This window comes from Crocuta crocuta, unplaced genomic scaffold, assembly GCF_008692635.1.
Source record: "Crocuta crocuta isolate KB4526 unplaced genomic scaffold, BGI_CrCroc_1.0 scaffold657, whole genome shotgun sequence".
NCBI classification, from domain to species: domain Eukaryota; kingdom Metazoa; phylum Chordata; class Mammalia; order Carnivora; family Hyaenidae; genus Crocuta; species Crocuta crocuta.
In genome coordinates this window covers 1,719,427-1,734,935 of record NW_027529583.1, presented here as the reverse complement: position 1 = coordinate 1,734,935, position 15,509 = coordinate 1,719,427, and the positions used below count along the sequence as shown (strand labels likewise).

The 15,509-nt window shown below is 44.5% G+C and overlaps 1 protein-coding gene across 1 annotated transcript in view; it reads left to right on the top strand.

Moving 5' to 3' along the window:
- The window catches only part of ZRSR2 (zinc finger CCCH-type, RNA binding motif and serine/arginine rich 2), a gene marked incomplete at its 3' end in the record, with an annotated part of 25,408 nt that overhangs the window by 7,941 nt on the left and 1,958 nt on the right, over positions 1–15,509 (top strand). The window contains exons 3-9 of the mRNA XM_077761698.1: positions 433–541; positions 734–820; positions 3,505–3,543; positions 4,123–4,241; positions 8,765–8,978; positions 13,578–13,633; positions 14,390–14,499. Of these exons, the coding sequence (XP_077617824.1) occupies positions 433–541; positions 734–820; positions 3,505–3,543; positions 4,123–4,241; positions 8,765–8,978; positions 13,578–13,633; positions 14,390–14,499 (734 nt within the window). The remainder of the gene's footprint in view (positions 1–432; positions 542–733; positions 821–3,504; positions 3,544–4,122; positions 4,242–8,764; positions 8,979–13,577; positions 13,634–14,389; positions 14,500–15,509) is intronic.

The following is a 15,509-nucleotide window of genomic DNA, read 5'->3' as shown; positions in this document are numbered from 1 at the left end:
ACCACAGCTGCAGATGACAGGTGTTCATAGTGATGTGGTCTGGCATTGCCACTTGTAAAATGCATAGAAGAGAAAGGCTAGGACCCTCTGAGTGGGAAAAGCTAGGTGGTGCTTTGAAACTTGGCGTCTTTATTGATGCCTGCACATCACAACGGTCAACCTGAAGGGAAAGTTGTAGTGTCATTGTTCTATGTAAAAGATGTCACAGGTATCACAAGTGCACGTAGTGACTTCTAGCCGTCACCCTCTAGGAAAAGAGCTACTGAGATGTAGTGCTTTTCCAAGGTTGCTACTCATATCTTCTGTTCTTCTTCCCACTTAACTGCTTTCTGGAAAATATCTTTCGTGATAGCTTCATCATGTTGCTCTCAGTGGGTGTATTTGTAGATTAATGCTCATTTCTTTTGTTTGGTTGCATCATTACATTCATAGGCAAAAGTTACACGAGGCGTGGTTGCTTCGGGAGCAGAAGGCGCAAGAGGAATTCCGAATAAAGAAGGAAAAGGAAGAGGCAGCTAGAAAACGGCAGGAAGAACAAGAGGTATGGTAATCATCAGATAAGCAGCTGACTAGTTAACCAAAATAACTCCAAGAGTTACAGATTTTGAACTTAAAAGAATGGATATTCTCCATTTTACCAGTGGTAAAACTTTGCATTTACTTTCCTTCCGTGTACATTAAATGTTTTTAAAAAGTGAAAAGAATGACCTTTCCTTTTCTTGTTTCTGTAAAGAGAAAGTTAAAGGAAGAATGGGAAGAGCAGCAGAGAAAAGAGAGAGAAGAGGAGGAGCAGAAGCTGCAGGAGAAGAGAGAAAGAGAGGTGATTCCTGTCACAGGAGGATAAACGCGCTGCGTATCCTCTTAGTGCGCACACCGGGGCGGGGCCGGGGCTGAGGAATGAGCTGTAGGCCTGTCGGGGCTTGAGCTTCGTTTTCCTGTTGAGGAAGAGCCCTGTTTTTAGTATAGTTCCACACTACAGTTTCCTTATGATGCTCTTCTTTGGGTCTGTGCAGTGGCACATACCTTAAGTTAAGATTTTCCTGCAACTCCCTATCTTCCTCTTTATACAAGGAATTGGCAAACTTTTTCTGTAAAGGCCAGAGAGTAAATATTTTAGGCTTTGTGGTTTGCGTGGTTTCTCTTGCAAACATCCAACTCTGTTGGTGTGCCATGAAAACAGCCATAGATGATACATAAATAGATGGTTGTGGCTGTGTTCCAATAAAATCTTCTGGTTTTACTACTCAAAACAGGCAGCTGGCCTCTGCTTTACACTTTGTACCACTCTAATGCAAGTGTTTTTTGCTCTGGCCCTTCACATTCACACCAGAGTGTTTTTCTCAAGTTCCGTTGTATACGGGTTGACTCATTTAGAGAATATTTTGTATAGTTTCCACATTTATTTAGTAAATGAGACACTTAACTGCTTATGGCATGTTAGCAAGAATGAAATGATTGAAAGAAATCACATGAACTCAGATATTGAGGAATTAGGAAATATTTTTGGTTGCTAAATCTTGACTCCCTTTCCAACTTGGCTATAAAGGTCATTGTAGCTAACACATAGTCACTCATTAAAGAAAGAAATCTATAGAGTCTGTGTATCTATCTTCCAGGATCTTTTAAAGATTGCTTTGATGTATTTTGCTGCTGTTCCTTACTGCTGTGTATTTATTTACAAGATCCCACAGCTCATCATTCCTTGACTGATTCATCAGGATGTATCTTTTCTGTCATGTCCCCAAGTTTGAATAGCATAAAAGTGGGTAGTTAGTCACCTTATCATGGAGAAAAATGGATTTGTTTATCCTAGTTGTGATAGGGTAGAAGCAGCCTCCATGAACCTTGTTTTCTGTGTCTCTGGCCTTCAGTTAACTGCAGTGCAAATATTTAACACCCTTTTTTGAGAGCTGCGTTACAAATGAGGAGACCATGTTAGGTTTTTAGAGGGCAGGAAAACTGGTGGGAGCTTGTCATTGTTTTATAGAGTAATGGATTCCCATTTTAACAGTAGAATGTTGTCAGTTGAGGTCTTTCTGGCATCAGATAAAAGCTAAGGCTTCTTTAAAAAAAAAATCTTTTGTTTGAAAGAAAGTCTGGTGAGCCATTACAGAAAGGCACGTAAAATGAAGTAGGTTCTAAGCATGTATAAAGACGTGTGCAATCTGTGTTTCTGCTGTGTGCTGTGTACTTTTCTAGTAGATGGAGATAGCGCAGTGAAAAAGACAGTCCTTGCTCTCCTTGAGTTTTTTAGATGGGGGACCCAGATAATCAAAAAATAATGTTAAGTGCTAGGAGATCATGGTAAATGCTATAAAGAGAGAAAGCAGAGCCATGTGATAGTGATTAGGGGTAGGGATGTACTTCTTTAGATTGCTTCATCAAGGAAAACTTGTCTAAGGAGCTGATGTTTGAGCTGACATCTGAGTGTAGAGATCTTGGGGAGAAGGCATCCAGGCGGAGGGAAGAGACCTGAGCACGAAAAAATGTCAGGGTGCCTGAAATCTTAGAGAACAAAGCAGAGAGCAGCAGGGACTAGGGAGGGAGTCAGGGAGGTAGGCAGGGTCAGATCATGTAAGGCCTCCTAGATTGGGAAGAGGAGTTTGGGTTTTATGTAGAGTGGGTATAGAGTGACCGGTTAGAAGGCTGCTGTTCCAGATAGGACATGATGGTTTCGACAAAGGGAGTGCTTCGTTAGAAGGACACAGATCTGGGGTGTGTGGAGGCCGAGTCAGTGGGACTCCGGCCTGGAGATTGAATGGACAGGGAGGGGAAGGAAAAGGAGAGGAATTCCAGTTCTACTTTTTAGGCTGTTAGTCGGAACAGCCAGCAAACGGCAGCACCAGTTACAAGCTGTGGGGGTGGCCAGTTGGCGGGGGGTAGGGAAGAGCTAGAGCTGCGCCCTGGGGCACGTTAAGCCCACTCCGTGTGGCCAGGCAGAGTTCTCGAGCAGCCGAATGGACGAGTCTTCTAGGTCATGCTCTCAGGGTCTGGGAGAGAGAGGTCTGTCAAGAAGAATTTAAAATGTTCTGTTTAAATGGCAGCGAGTTCAGAATTAGAATGGTTTATTGCAGGATTTCCTTTGCCTTTCCAAAAAGTTTGAGATTTTGTCATCAGCCTGGATTACTACTGTTCATGTCATAATTTAACCTCTGTTAAGTGTGGATGATGTTTCATCTGAGCATTGCGTTTTGTAATATTCACTGATACTAGATCGCTCCTCTTAAAAGCTNAGTGAAACTTTTATAAGACTGTGTTTTGCACTGTGAGCTGTTCAGTGTCCTCTTTGAATAAACATTCTCAACCATGTGTCCTTTGAAGGCCTTTCAGAAGATCTGTGCTGTAGAGAGCAAACTAGAACCCGAAGCCTTTTGTGTGTATGGTTTCTTTTTGTTGTTGGGGTTTTTTTTTAATTGTTACACTTGAGAGTCTTAACCAGAGAAACCAGAGGAGACTTTCCTGACTTGCACGTTTTCATTAGTCCTGTGTTTGCACCATTTGTAGGAAGCTGTGCAGAAGATGCTGGAGCAGGCTGAATCTGAGGTATTTTTAAACCTTCCATTCAGAATTTGAGACCAGTGAACACTTCTATAAAAACAGTTCTAGTAACGTTAATTTTGTGGTAAGCTATTTAGGTCAGCTCTGAATATCGGAGTCTCTCTCGTGGCTCCGTGACTCTTCAGAGCAGCGCCAACAACAGCGGGAGTTTTCTGACGAACAAAAGCAAATGGTATCGGATCAGCCCTGTGGATGGTGCTTATTTATAGTCCTTAAAGTGTGTGTGGGCAACATGACATGCTGTTGCCCCAAAATAGAGCAGCTTAACATTCCCTTGGGTGGCTCCCCGACAAGTCCTTTGACCCTGTTCAGAACGGATGGGCAGGGGGCAAGCCTTGGCGACTGCTGCTGGCAGCCACAGCGCTGCCCGTTGCGGGCAGTGAGCGGAAGCCAGCAGCCACCCCGTTGCGTGTCTCCAGACAGTTGTTTGCGTGTTATAACCCAAATGTATATATTCTTAGCTTGGTTTTTTTTATTTTTGGCCAAAATATTTGGATACTTCTGAAACATCAAGTTCTTCGTGGATTTTTACACCACCAGTAAAGTCATGGTTATTTTCAACAGTTGGAAAATGGTGCCACATGGCAAAACCCAGAACCACCCATGGACTTAAGGATAATGGAGAAAGACCGGGCTAATTGTCCATTCTACAGTAAAACAGGAGCGTGCAGATTTGGAGATAGGTAATTAATTTTGCTTTATCGTGAATCGAAACGTCAANTCGTGGCCGAGCCCGGCGTCCCTTGCCCTCCTTTGCAGCTTCGCCAAGACCTTTTGCTTTTCCTTCTCTTCCTGTGCTTGCGTGGGTCCGCGTGGGACGGCTCAGACGGGGAAATGACGGATCGCAACAGACTGGAGTAGCTTGGCTTTCTTTTTTTTGAATGACTGACACTGTGCACAAGAGAGGAATTCAAAAATGGGCATGCCTCAACAAAGTAAAATTAATTAAAATTTTAAACATTGGCTGCCCAGAGGGCCAGCCGTGAAAGGACCCAAGGGAGTGAGGAAAAGTATTGTCCTTCCCCATCCTCTCTGCTCTGACTCCAGAACAGACCCTGGGTGCAGAAACTGACTGTAGCAGCCGTCACGTTGAGAAAGTTACTTAAACCTTCCATGCCTTAGTTTTCTCATTTGTAAGACCAAGATTAAAAATGGTATCTCCCTTCAAAGGGAGGCGGTTGTGAGGCTGCAAGGAACGCATGTGGAGAAAGCACAAGAGCCGTGGTGGGCACACAGCACACACTGTCTTTAGTGTTTGCTGCTGTTTTCATTTTGTCCTGGTTGCCCTTATTCTCTGAGACACTCAGTTCCCCGCCTCCTTTGACTCAATGTTTTCGCAACAGGACTTTCATGTGGAACAGAACTAAATGTCAAGGTCTTCATTCATTAGCAAACATTTAAAAAGTATATCCAGGAGGCACTGGTGATTTTTATAATTTGTCTTAATCATGAATGAACAACTCAAAGTACATAAACAGTTCATAATGGTGAGTTAGTCTATCCAAGACAAAACCTGATTATTGCTAAACGCTCTGCAGAAGAGAGCTAATTATTTCTTAGTGTCATTTTAATCTTGAGCAGGATATGAAAAGGCAAACTCATACGTATTTAATGAGAAAACTATATGTTGTCGCTCATTTTATTCAAAAAATTATCCAACCATGAGTTTCATTTCCTTCTTTGAAAATATGACCTTTCTCTTATTTTTCATTTGTCATGTAAGCCCTCATACCTTTACATTTTTTAAGAGCAATGGCTCTCAACCCAGGTGCACATTAGAATCCTCTAGAAAGCTTTAAAAAGTTTGTGTCCTACCTCAAGTTGAGTAAATCTGTGAGACTTGGGCAGCCTTACTTTTGAAAGGCCCTCAGACGTTTCTCATGCATCCTGGGTTGGGAGCCACTGATGAAGGAGGTGTGGCTCCTTCTGCAGTTTAGAGCTAGGCTTGTGTAAACCCAGAATATCTGTAAAAGGGCTCACAGGATGCGGTCAGTACTGAAAGCCTCCTCTTGAAGAACTAGGAACTAAGGAAAGGAGAAGAGACTTGATTCCCCTTTGTACCTTCACAGCGTTTGCTGAACATTTGCTTAATTTCATCAAGAAGTAGTCATAATTGATCTTAAACACCTCCCACCAAAGAGGACAGTTGAGACTCGATACACATTCACATTTATGTGGGTAGCCGAACCAGATTGCATCTAAGGTTTTCTAGCTGCCGGACTCCTCATTTATGATGTATCTCTAGCATTTCCTTGAATTTGAAGACTGCTCATGTGATTCTGAATTCTCCTTTCGATGGGCAAAAATGAGAAAAGGGGAGACGGCCTGAATGATTTCAGGAAATCAGCCGGCACTACTTGTTTGCGGGAAGGANCTATTTTTCCCCTTCTCCTCCCCCATGGTCCTCCGTCAGGTTCCTCCTAATCCTCCTATACGTGCAAACATATGGTATCTGTCCTCCTCTGCCTGACTGTCAGGCTTTTAAAACCCAGCCCTGAGAATCATTTCAAGGAGATGATTGGCAGTGATCAGATTAGTTTGTGAACATTTCTTAATATTTTCCTTGGCGCATGAAATTGAGAACATTTGGGTACTTTCATCATTCAAGTGATGAATTGTGAAAGCAGATTCTATGCAAGGAGCAATTTCAAAATCCAGCACCATCCCTGCAGACAATGAAGCTGTTCCCCTTCTACAAAGAGCCGCAGTGACTTGCTCCAGAACCACACAGCTGTTCTTTGCTCTTGAGGCTTGACCCATCATCAGACAGACACTTCTATAACCTAAGCGTTTCTTCTGTGGTTTCGTTTTTGTAATTAGTACGCAGTTCAATTCTAGAACCTTTCTGGAGTTGATACTTCTTGGAGTCACAGCTTTGAGGGGAGTTCTCTTTTTTGTTTTTTTTGTTTCCCTTCTGAAAACATAATTGCTGATGAAAAATAAAACTTATTTATCAGAGTAGTTATTTATAACTCACTGAGTTCCAGGAGTGATTTAAACAGGGCTTGTAATCTACTCTGCACTACGTTTACCGAATGAAAAGGAAAGGAGGAGAAAGCGAGCTATTGTGAATGTGCAGTACATTTGGCCCTGGATTGTTACATAGCCTGGGCAGATAATGGCCTATTTAGTTCTTACCAAAAAAGGAAGAGTGAGTGGTATCTCTGGAAAGACCAGAGATTTTCCAGGCATCAGATTCTACATGTTTCTCCCATGGAATACTGCTTAAAGACCTGGAGTAAGGAGATGGACAGTCACTTTGACAGATGTTTTATTAACAGCTGCTTACATAATTTTCCCAAAACTGTTTCTTACAGAGACCGAGTAAATGGTCGCAGCCTAATTTCAGCATGTAACTTGATTCTGTGAGGCACAGAGGTAGTGAGAACCTCGAGTGCTCCCCCAGGAAGGGAAAAAGAGGTGCAGTCAGTTGGCTACACCTGAGGGGGCAGCTGGATTCCACACGGTTCACAGGCTGATCTTGGGCCAGGGTAGTATCTTATTATGTGATTTTGTGGCAGTCTTACTCTCCTCCACTAACTGCATAATAAGTAAATAGCACTGCTTAAACCATGGCTCCCCAAACATGGCTGACCTTTAGAATCAGGTGGGGAGAGTTACTGTGAAAATATGGGTTCCCCATCCTGAGATCTTAACAGATGGTCTGGAACAACCTGAGAAATCTCCATTCTTTCCAGGCGATTCTGGGAATCACACAGGTTTGGTACCACACCTTTAGATTGCCTTTCCAGATCGCTCTGGTCTTAGCTGACATCTCAGTAGGAGCTATCGGGCTGACCCCGAATGAACTCCAGTTGTATGGACTGTCTCCAGGCCAAGTGGGGATTTTCCCTAGATGGGGACTTTGGCTCTATTCCAAAACTCAAATGCTCATTTGACACCTTGGGAACTAGAGCCAAGTTCATGAGCAGAATTTTAACCTTGTTCAATTGGTTCCTTGGTGAAGTCTCTATGTGCTTTGTACTTGGAAAATTCTGATTCACCACGAACACTGTAGTCAGGTTGAACTTTCACTCTTTGTGCTGCTGGTAGCCCTCCTTGGGAAGATGGATCTCATCACAAGGTCTCTAATGGAATAATCTATCTAGGAGGGTCTTTGAACATTTCATGTTAATGGACACTGCGCATCTCTGAACTGGGTATGATGTATGGGGGGCACTTTGTATCCGTTGTCTCCCCCAGTGCACACAGTGAGTAGGAGTTCAACATGTAGTCATTTCAAGGCCATTGACTTTTCTAACACTTGCCTTGGTCTCCAGCTTTTTTTCTTCCTACATTGTAGGGATTTTTTTTTTTTCCTGAAAACTTTGTCTCAACCAATTTTTTAAGTAGAAACCTAATAGGAGAATTTAATGATCTGGAACCTTGAACTACATTTCTCCCCCTCATTTTCAGAGAAGGAAGTAAATAAACTCATGTAAACTAACCTGATTTAGTTTAAGATGTGAAAAGAAAAATATCCTTCCTAATGGTTACCCTCCTCATTACATGAAAACTAATTGTGTTCATCACACCAGAATGGGAACGGGCACTAGACTGTAGGCTAACTCCGATCTCGTGAACCCTCTCTTACCAGCCATGTGACCCGGATAAGTGTTTTTCTCTAGGCCTCAGCTTCCCTCTTTACAGAGTGGGGGAAATACTGGCCCCGACTGTCCTGACTGGTCGTGAGGATCACAGGAAGAAATATAAGAATGCCATGAAAACCACGAAATGCTTATACACACGTGAAACTGAAGTATCCCGTTAGCTCGAAACGCTTAGGGTACCCTACTGTCTGGGCACGGACTTAGTTGAAGATCGTCTAGAACCAGGATCATATTGCTCTCCCCTTCCTCCTGAGGCCCCCATCCCGTATCTACATGCCTGTCACCACAGTCCGTCGTGGCAGCGGACCTCCTTTTTTCCTGCGCTTTCACACGTAGGCGCCTTTGTGAACGTCACCAAAAGGCGGTTGAGTGGCATATGAACTTGGGAATAATTCCCAACTTTACATCTTCATGAGAGCAAGTATATTGGTCAGTCTTAGAACAGTTTGGATACTGAGATGCGATGTCTGGATAGGGTTTATTGTCTTGCAAGTAAGTGGAAACAACCTAGTTACTTGGGTCTCTGTCCCAGAGTATAAGGCGAGCTTTTGATATTCTGTCAGATTGCTGCATTTAAGTCTCCCTTTGGTATGCAGGTGCTCACGTAAACACAATTTCCCATCCTCGAGCCCCACACTTCTGATTAAAAGCATGTTTACGACATTCGGGATGGAGCAGTGCAGAAGGGACGACTATGACCCTGATGCGAGTCTAGAGTACAGTGAAGAGGAGACATACCAGCAGTTCCTGGACTTCTATGATGACGTGCTTCCCGAGTTCAAGAACGTGGGCAAAGTGATCCAGTTCAAGGTGGGCGTGCACGATGCACAGGAAGGAGGGGGCTGCTCGCTTCCCACCAAAGTGCCCCGTGGGACACGCGTGCTAGGGCGCAGGCTGCCTGCCTGGGCTGGTGTGCGCATGGGTGCGGCACCCAGCCCGCCGGTGGGCACCCAGGCGCTCAGTACATGTGACTTCCTTCACCACCACCCCCTCGGGCCCTGTGCAGTAGAGGGACTGCATGAAATCCTGACTGTACTGGTGTGCTGGTTCCTGGATGCCTGGGTCTAGATGGATGGAAGGATCTCTCACCTGTTCATAGTACCTTTATGGTCTAACTCTTTCGCAGCCCGTGAACTCCCAGAATAAGATCGTGCACGTAGCCCTCCCAGCGTTGGTTTAGAGGCTGCGTGTGACGGAGGATGCGCCCCCCTCCCTCACTCCCCTCTAGGTGAGTGGGTCTCACCTAGAGCCGCGGTGTATGCAGTGGAACACCACTTACTGAATTGGTCGCATCACGTTGATGGTGCCCGCTTGCAGCCTCCATCCAAGGAACCTATTCGGTCTTCTGGAGCCACCCAAGGAAAGAAACCTTGATTCCTTTTTTTGACATTGTTCTTCTTCATTCAGTACTCTCAATACTAAACATGGTGTCCCTCAAATCATGGCTTGTGGTGCAGCGCACTGGCTGAAAAAGAGCCTTTCAGATTACACATAGTTCTTTGAAAAGATTCCTGAAGGCAAGAATAAAGGCAGAGGTCAGTAGCCGCTGCTCTCAGGACCCGGGAATTGAATCCTAGCATAGTGAGGCCTCCTAGCTCATCTGTGATTTGATGAGATCCGAACCTGAATGATTTTGCTATGTGAGGGTGGGGAAAATGCCCCATAATTTGAAGGGAAAAAAAGGAATAAAATGCTTTTTTTTCTTCCCCCTGCTGGTTGGCACTGACGGGGCCAGGCCGGGAACAGGGCCACTGTAAGCACCCAGCAGCACTCACGGAAGGCAGAGCGCCACTGCCGTCCATTGAATGCAGAAGTTAAAAACTATGTATTTTAGGCCCTTTACCTTATACTTCTGTGGCGCGCCCCTTAGGGTCTTCATGCCACTTTTCGGCGCGGGCAGCGAACACGAGAGCGGAAGGGCCAGGGCCGGCCCCACACAGCACACGTTAGAAGCGCCGCCGAGGAGTCCGTGTGCTTTGACTAGCCCTGCTTTCGAGCGTGTCATTTGCCCTCTTCCTGCCTCGGCCTTATCCCGAAAGGGAGGGAATGGGACCGCATCAGTGCTGGCTGATCTGTGGGACCATCTGGGGGGCCCTGCGCTGTACCCCTCTGTGAGTGCTCCTGCTTAGTGGGGACCCCGGCGTTCCTTCCAACAGGCTGCACCCACTAGCCGTGCTGTGGTTTTTGCTTTGGTTTAGAATTTTATCAGCCACGCGCGTGCTAATCACATTGGAAGTTCTAAATGGAAAGGCGTTTAGTAAGAAAATTTCCAAAACGTTGACTTCATCATGGAGAATTAGTGGGTCCTTGGGAGCCACTGGGTTAAATGATCTCTAAAGTTGCTGGTGTAACTGACACGGCCTCCACAGGCCTTTCGGTCCTCCTGCCAAGGATGGGGTTAGAAATTATCATTAGGATCTGCCCCTGTGGATACTCTAATTAAAATACTCTAGAACAAATTTGTAATAATGTAGATCCATTCTGAAAATAAAAACTAAACATGTGTATCAATTATTTGGAGACCTTCTTACACCATTAAATAAACAAGTCCTATTTGTCTTTTTTTTTAAATTTAAGTTTATTTTAATTCCAGCATCGTTAACATACAGGGTTAGTTTCAGGTGTACAGTATAGGGATTCAACAATTGTATATATTTTTCAGTGCTCATCAANTGTCATTCTTTTCATTGCCACGTAGTATTCCATTGTATAGATAAACCACATCTTCTTGATCCATTCGTCCGTTCATGGACATTTAGGCTCTTTACATGATTTGGCTATTGTTGAGAGTGCTGCTATGAACAGACGTGTCCTTTTAAATTAGTGTTTTCATTTTCTTTGGGTAAATACCCAGTACTATTACTGGATCATATGCTAATTCTGTTTTTAGTTTTTTGAGGAACCTCCATGTTGTCTTTCACAGTGGCTGCACCAGTTTGCATTCCCGCCAACAGTGCACAGTGGTTCTTTTTTTTCTGCATGCTTGCCAACACTAGTTGTTTCTTCGTCATTTTGGCCATTCTGACAGGTGTGAGGTGGTATCTCAGTGTGGTTTTGATCTGTATCTCCCTGATAATGAGTGATGTCGAGCTNCTTCCCATTTTTAAAAATTTTTATTATTTTTTAGAAAGTTTAGTATCTATTTTTGAGAGAGAAAGCACGAGCAGAGAAGGGCAGAGAGAGGGGGAGAGAAGGAATCCCAAGCAGGCTCCACACTTAGCGTGGAGCCCGATGCAGGGCTTTAACCCACAACTGTGGGATCACAATCTGAGCCAATATCAAGAGTTGGACACTTAACCGACTGAGCCACCCAGGTGCCCCTGTCTTCCCATTTTTACTTGGATTATTTGTTTTTTGGGGTGTTGAGTTGTGTAAGTTCTTTTTATATGTTGGATATGAACCCTTTATTGGATATGACATTTACAAGTATCTTCCCCCCATTCCACAGGTTGCCTTTTATTAGTTTTGTTGATTTTTTTTTTTTTTTATGTTTTATTTATTTCTAGGAGAGAGAGAGAGCGCGAACAGGGGAGGGTCAGAGAGAGAGGGAGTCACAGACTGAAACAGGCTCCAGGCTCTGAGCTGGCAGTCAGCACAGAGCCCGACGCGGGGCCTGAACCCACGAACCGCGAGATCATGACCTAAGCGAAAGTTGGACGCTTAACCGACTAAGCCACCCAGGCGCCCCTAGTTTTGTTGATTTTTACCTCTACTGTGCAGAAGCTTTTTATTTTGATGAAGTCCCAATAGTTTTTTGCTTTTATTTCCCTTGCCTCAGGAGACTTATCTCCAAAAATGTTGTTTCCGCTGATGTCGGAGACATTACTGCCTGTGCTCTCTTCTAGGATTTTTTTTTTCCTCTTCTAGGATTTTTATGGTTTTAGGTCTCACATTTAGTTCCTCCATCCATCTTGAGTTTATTTTTGTTTATGGTGTGACAAAGTGGTCCGGTTTCATTCCTTCGCATGTTTTCCCAGCACCATTCATAAAAGAGGCTGTCTTTTCCCCATTGCTTATTCTTGCCTCCTTTGTTGAAAATTAATTGACCATATAATCGTGGGTTTATTTCTGAGCTTTCTGTTCTGTTCTGTTTATCTGTGTGTCCAGATTTGTCATTTTTGAAGGCAAATGATCAAATGTTCAACCCGATGAGTAATAGAAGAGTGCATATTAAATGAGATTATTCACACCTGTCAGGTGAAAAGTTATAAATTCTGGTAATACCAAGACTGGGCGAGGAAGTGCCCATTAGTAAAACCACTTCAGAGAGCAGTTTGTCAATACCTAGTCAATACCAGTTATGCATACCAGAGAAATCGTACCCAGGGAGGCCCGTTCAGGGATGCAGATTGCAGCACTGTTGATGAAAACTTGGAAGCACCTTGGATATTTATCATGAAAGGAGTAGCTAAATAAATGTGATAATGGGATCTATCCAGCATATAGTTAAAATGAGTCATGTTTGTGTGATCATACCTTGAAAAAAGAGTGTAAAATATATACTATTTGTGTAAAAATTGTACAAAGCAATACTTTACATCGTTTGTCAACACATATACAAGTTTCTTTACATATGTAAATATAAATATACCCATATATTCACATAAAGCATACCCATTTATTCATAATAGACCTGTCTGTACATAATATACCTATGTATTTTATGGCATGCATATATGTGTATGTGCCTGTCTGTGTGCATATAGACGTGTGTGTGTGCACATGCGTTTCCATTTGGAGTGTGAAGGACACTCCAGCCTCAGGCTAATGCTCTTCCATGCATTGGGGGAGGGAGAACAGGCAGAGGGGGTTTCAACTGGGTCTTTCATGTTTTGCATACTTAAACATTCTTAGTCAAAAATGGAAAGCCTTAGTGTGGAATCTGGGTGGTGTTATGTATGGGTTGATTTTTGTTCTCTGTGTTTTTATGTATGTTTGAAGCGTTTCATGTCTATGAAAAACGCATCTAAATCAACAGGGATCATCTGATCATTGGGGCCTGCAATGCTGCCGTGTGCTGAAGCATGCCTTAAATAGAGCTGCAAGTGGTATCATAGCTGGGTTTTGGAATCTTCAAATGATAACTACTTTTGGTAGGGTTACCTGTACAAGGTGCCGATGATGACTGGGGGTGGGGCTTTTCCTTCATTTTTCTTTTTAAGATTTTTTTTTAAAGTTTTATTTATTTATTTTGAGAGAGAGAGCGCGCACAAGCTGGGGAGGATCAGAGAGAGGGCAAACCCCAAGCAGGCTCTGCACTGGCAGCATGGAGCCCAACGTGGGGCTTCAACTCACGAACCATGATACCATGACCCGAGCAGAAAGCAAGAGTCGGACACTGAGCCGACTGAGCCACCCAGGTGCCCCTTCCTTCATGTTTTTTAAATCACATTTTTTGTTGCCCCTTAGGTCAGCTGCAACTTGGAACCTCACCTGAGAGGCAATGTGTATGTTCAGTATCAATCGTAAGTATTTGGAACATAAACATCTTCACATTTTGTCACGGGATAGTGTTGTGATTATGTTGCCATCTGGGGTTTTTTCCCCACTAAATATATGGCTTTCATATGCATGGTATTTTTAAAAATGTAAATATCAAGAGTTGATATAGAAATATATAGAGAAGGGATTTGAAAATGCATTTGTATTTCATTCGTTGTATACTTACATAGCTTGGAGCCTTTCACAATAGTTCTGTTTTTACTTATGCAGTTTTAATAATTAAAATACAAACTGGAAAGGGGGAACTAGGATAGAGAAGAGCAAAGTATGCAGCGCAAGAGCTGCCAATTGAAGCCCCAGGTAATCTCTGTGCATCTGGCCGGCTGAGAGAGCAGACAGTGTGTCATTTCTGCCTGTCTTACTGTTGCTCTGGGCCACACCATGGCCAGTGGGTTGAATTAACCATTGTAATAAGAAAAATAGCACTGCTGGCTGAGAAAGGAGAGGCTCCGATGGTGGTAAACGCTTCTGTGTTTGGAACGGGCCGATCTTGGTGTACGCACCTTTGACTCTGGCCGACGGCCGTGCATCAGAACGTGCCGGAGGGTTAGTACAAAGTGCTCCTGAGTAGATGGTGAGCGCCAGGAGCTTGAGTGCTCTCACGAGGGCTCCCTCGGAAAAAGCAGTGAACTTGGTGGGCCTGTGATGCGCCAGTAGGTCTCATCTGCATACTAGAACGTTACTGTGAAATGCACGCTTTCACGTGTGGTTTTCTAAAGGGAAGAAGAATGCCAAGCGGCCCTGTCTCTGTTTAACGGACGATGGTACGCAGGCCGGCAGCTCCAGTGCGAATTCTGCCCAGTGACCCGGTGGAAAATGGCCATTTGTGGTAAAATACCGCATGATGCTTCTGCCCCATTCATTCCAGTGTTGTAGAAAAGGACATTCTTAAGGGAAAAAAACCAATCTTTTAAAGGGATGAAACTTAGCTTTTGCCTCGCACTACACGCGCAGAGGCCATTCTGTAAAGGACCTCCCGTTTTGGATCTCCCATGGACGGTGGGTCACTTTCTGGAGGTGACCGAAGTCCCAGTGTGTCACTAGCTGAGTGGAGGCTAGAACCCCCACGTTCTGGTCCTCAGCCCTGGGCTCAAAAACTTGAGGAGGCCTGAGGAGCTGTGTCAGTGGGAGGCCGCCTCTCCCTCGTGGCTGTCGGGGGCCCCCTCACCTGCAGTCCTTGGCCCCCCTCACACAAGCTAGCTTTGTTTCCCCGTCTTTATCCCTAACGAATCTGCTGTTCTCTCTGCCACCTAAGACACTCTAACATGTCCTGCCTCGCTTGAAAGACGTGTGCTTGTGCAGTAGAGACCCATAGGAGCGGGGGTGGGGTGTGTGTGTGTGTGTGTGTGTGTGAGAGAGAGAGAGAGAGAGAGCGAGTGCGAGCGAGCGCGTTCGGTCCGACAGACTCACTGCTCTGTGGCCGCCCAGCCCAGGGATGAGTCTGTCCTGGGACTAGCCGGCAGTTCCGAAGGCCTCGTCGCTTCGTTTGTGTCACGCGGCTTAGCTATTATTATTGAACTATTATTGTTGAACTGGTCCGGGAGCAAAGAGATGGAGCGGTCGTGCCTTAGGGGAGCGCTTCTCTTACCCTTTACTTTTCTTGGCTTTTCACTTGCCTGCCTAAAACCAGTTATGAAAAAGAATCTATGATTTATGAATTCTTTATCTTCAGCAGCCTTGGGCTTAATGGATGCTGTCACTTAAAAACCTTTTATGGAAGGGGCGGGGAGAATTTAGACTTCCTTCCTTTGGAAAGCACAACCGTTCCGCCTTAAGTCTGAAAGCCTGTGGGCTGCGAGAGACGGAACTGGAACTGCCCCCCCCTCCCCCCGAAGGCAG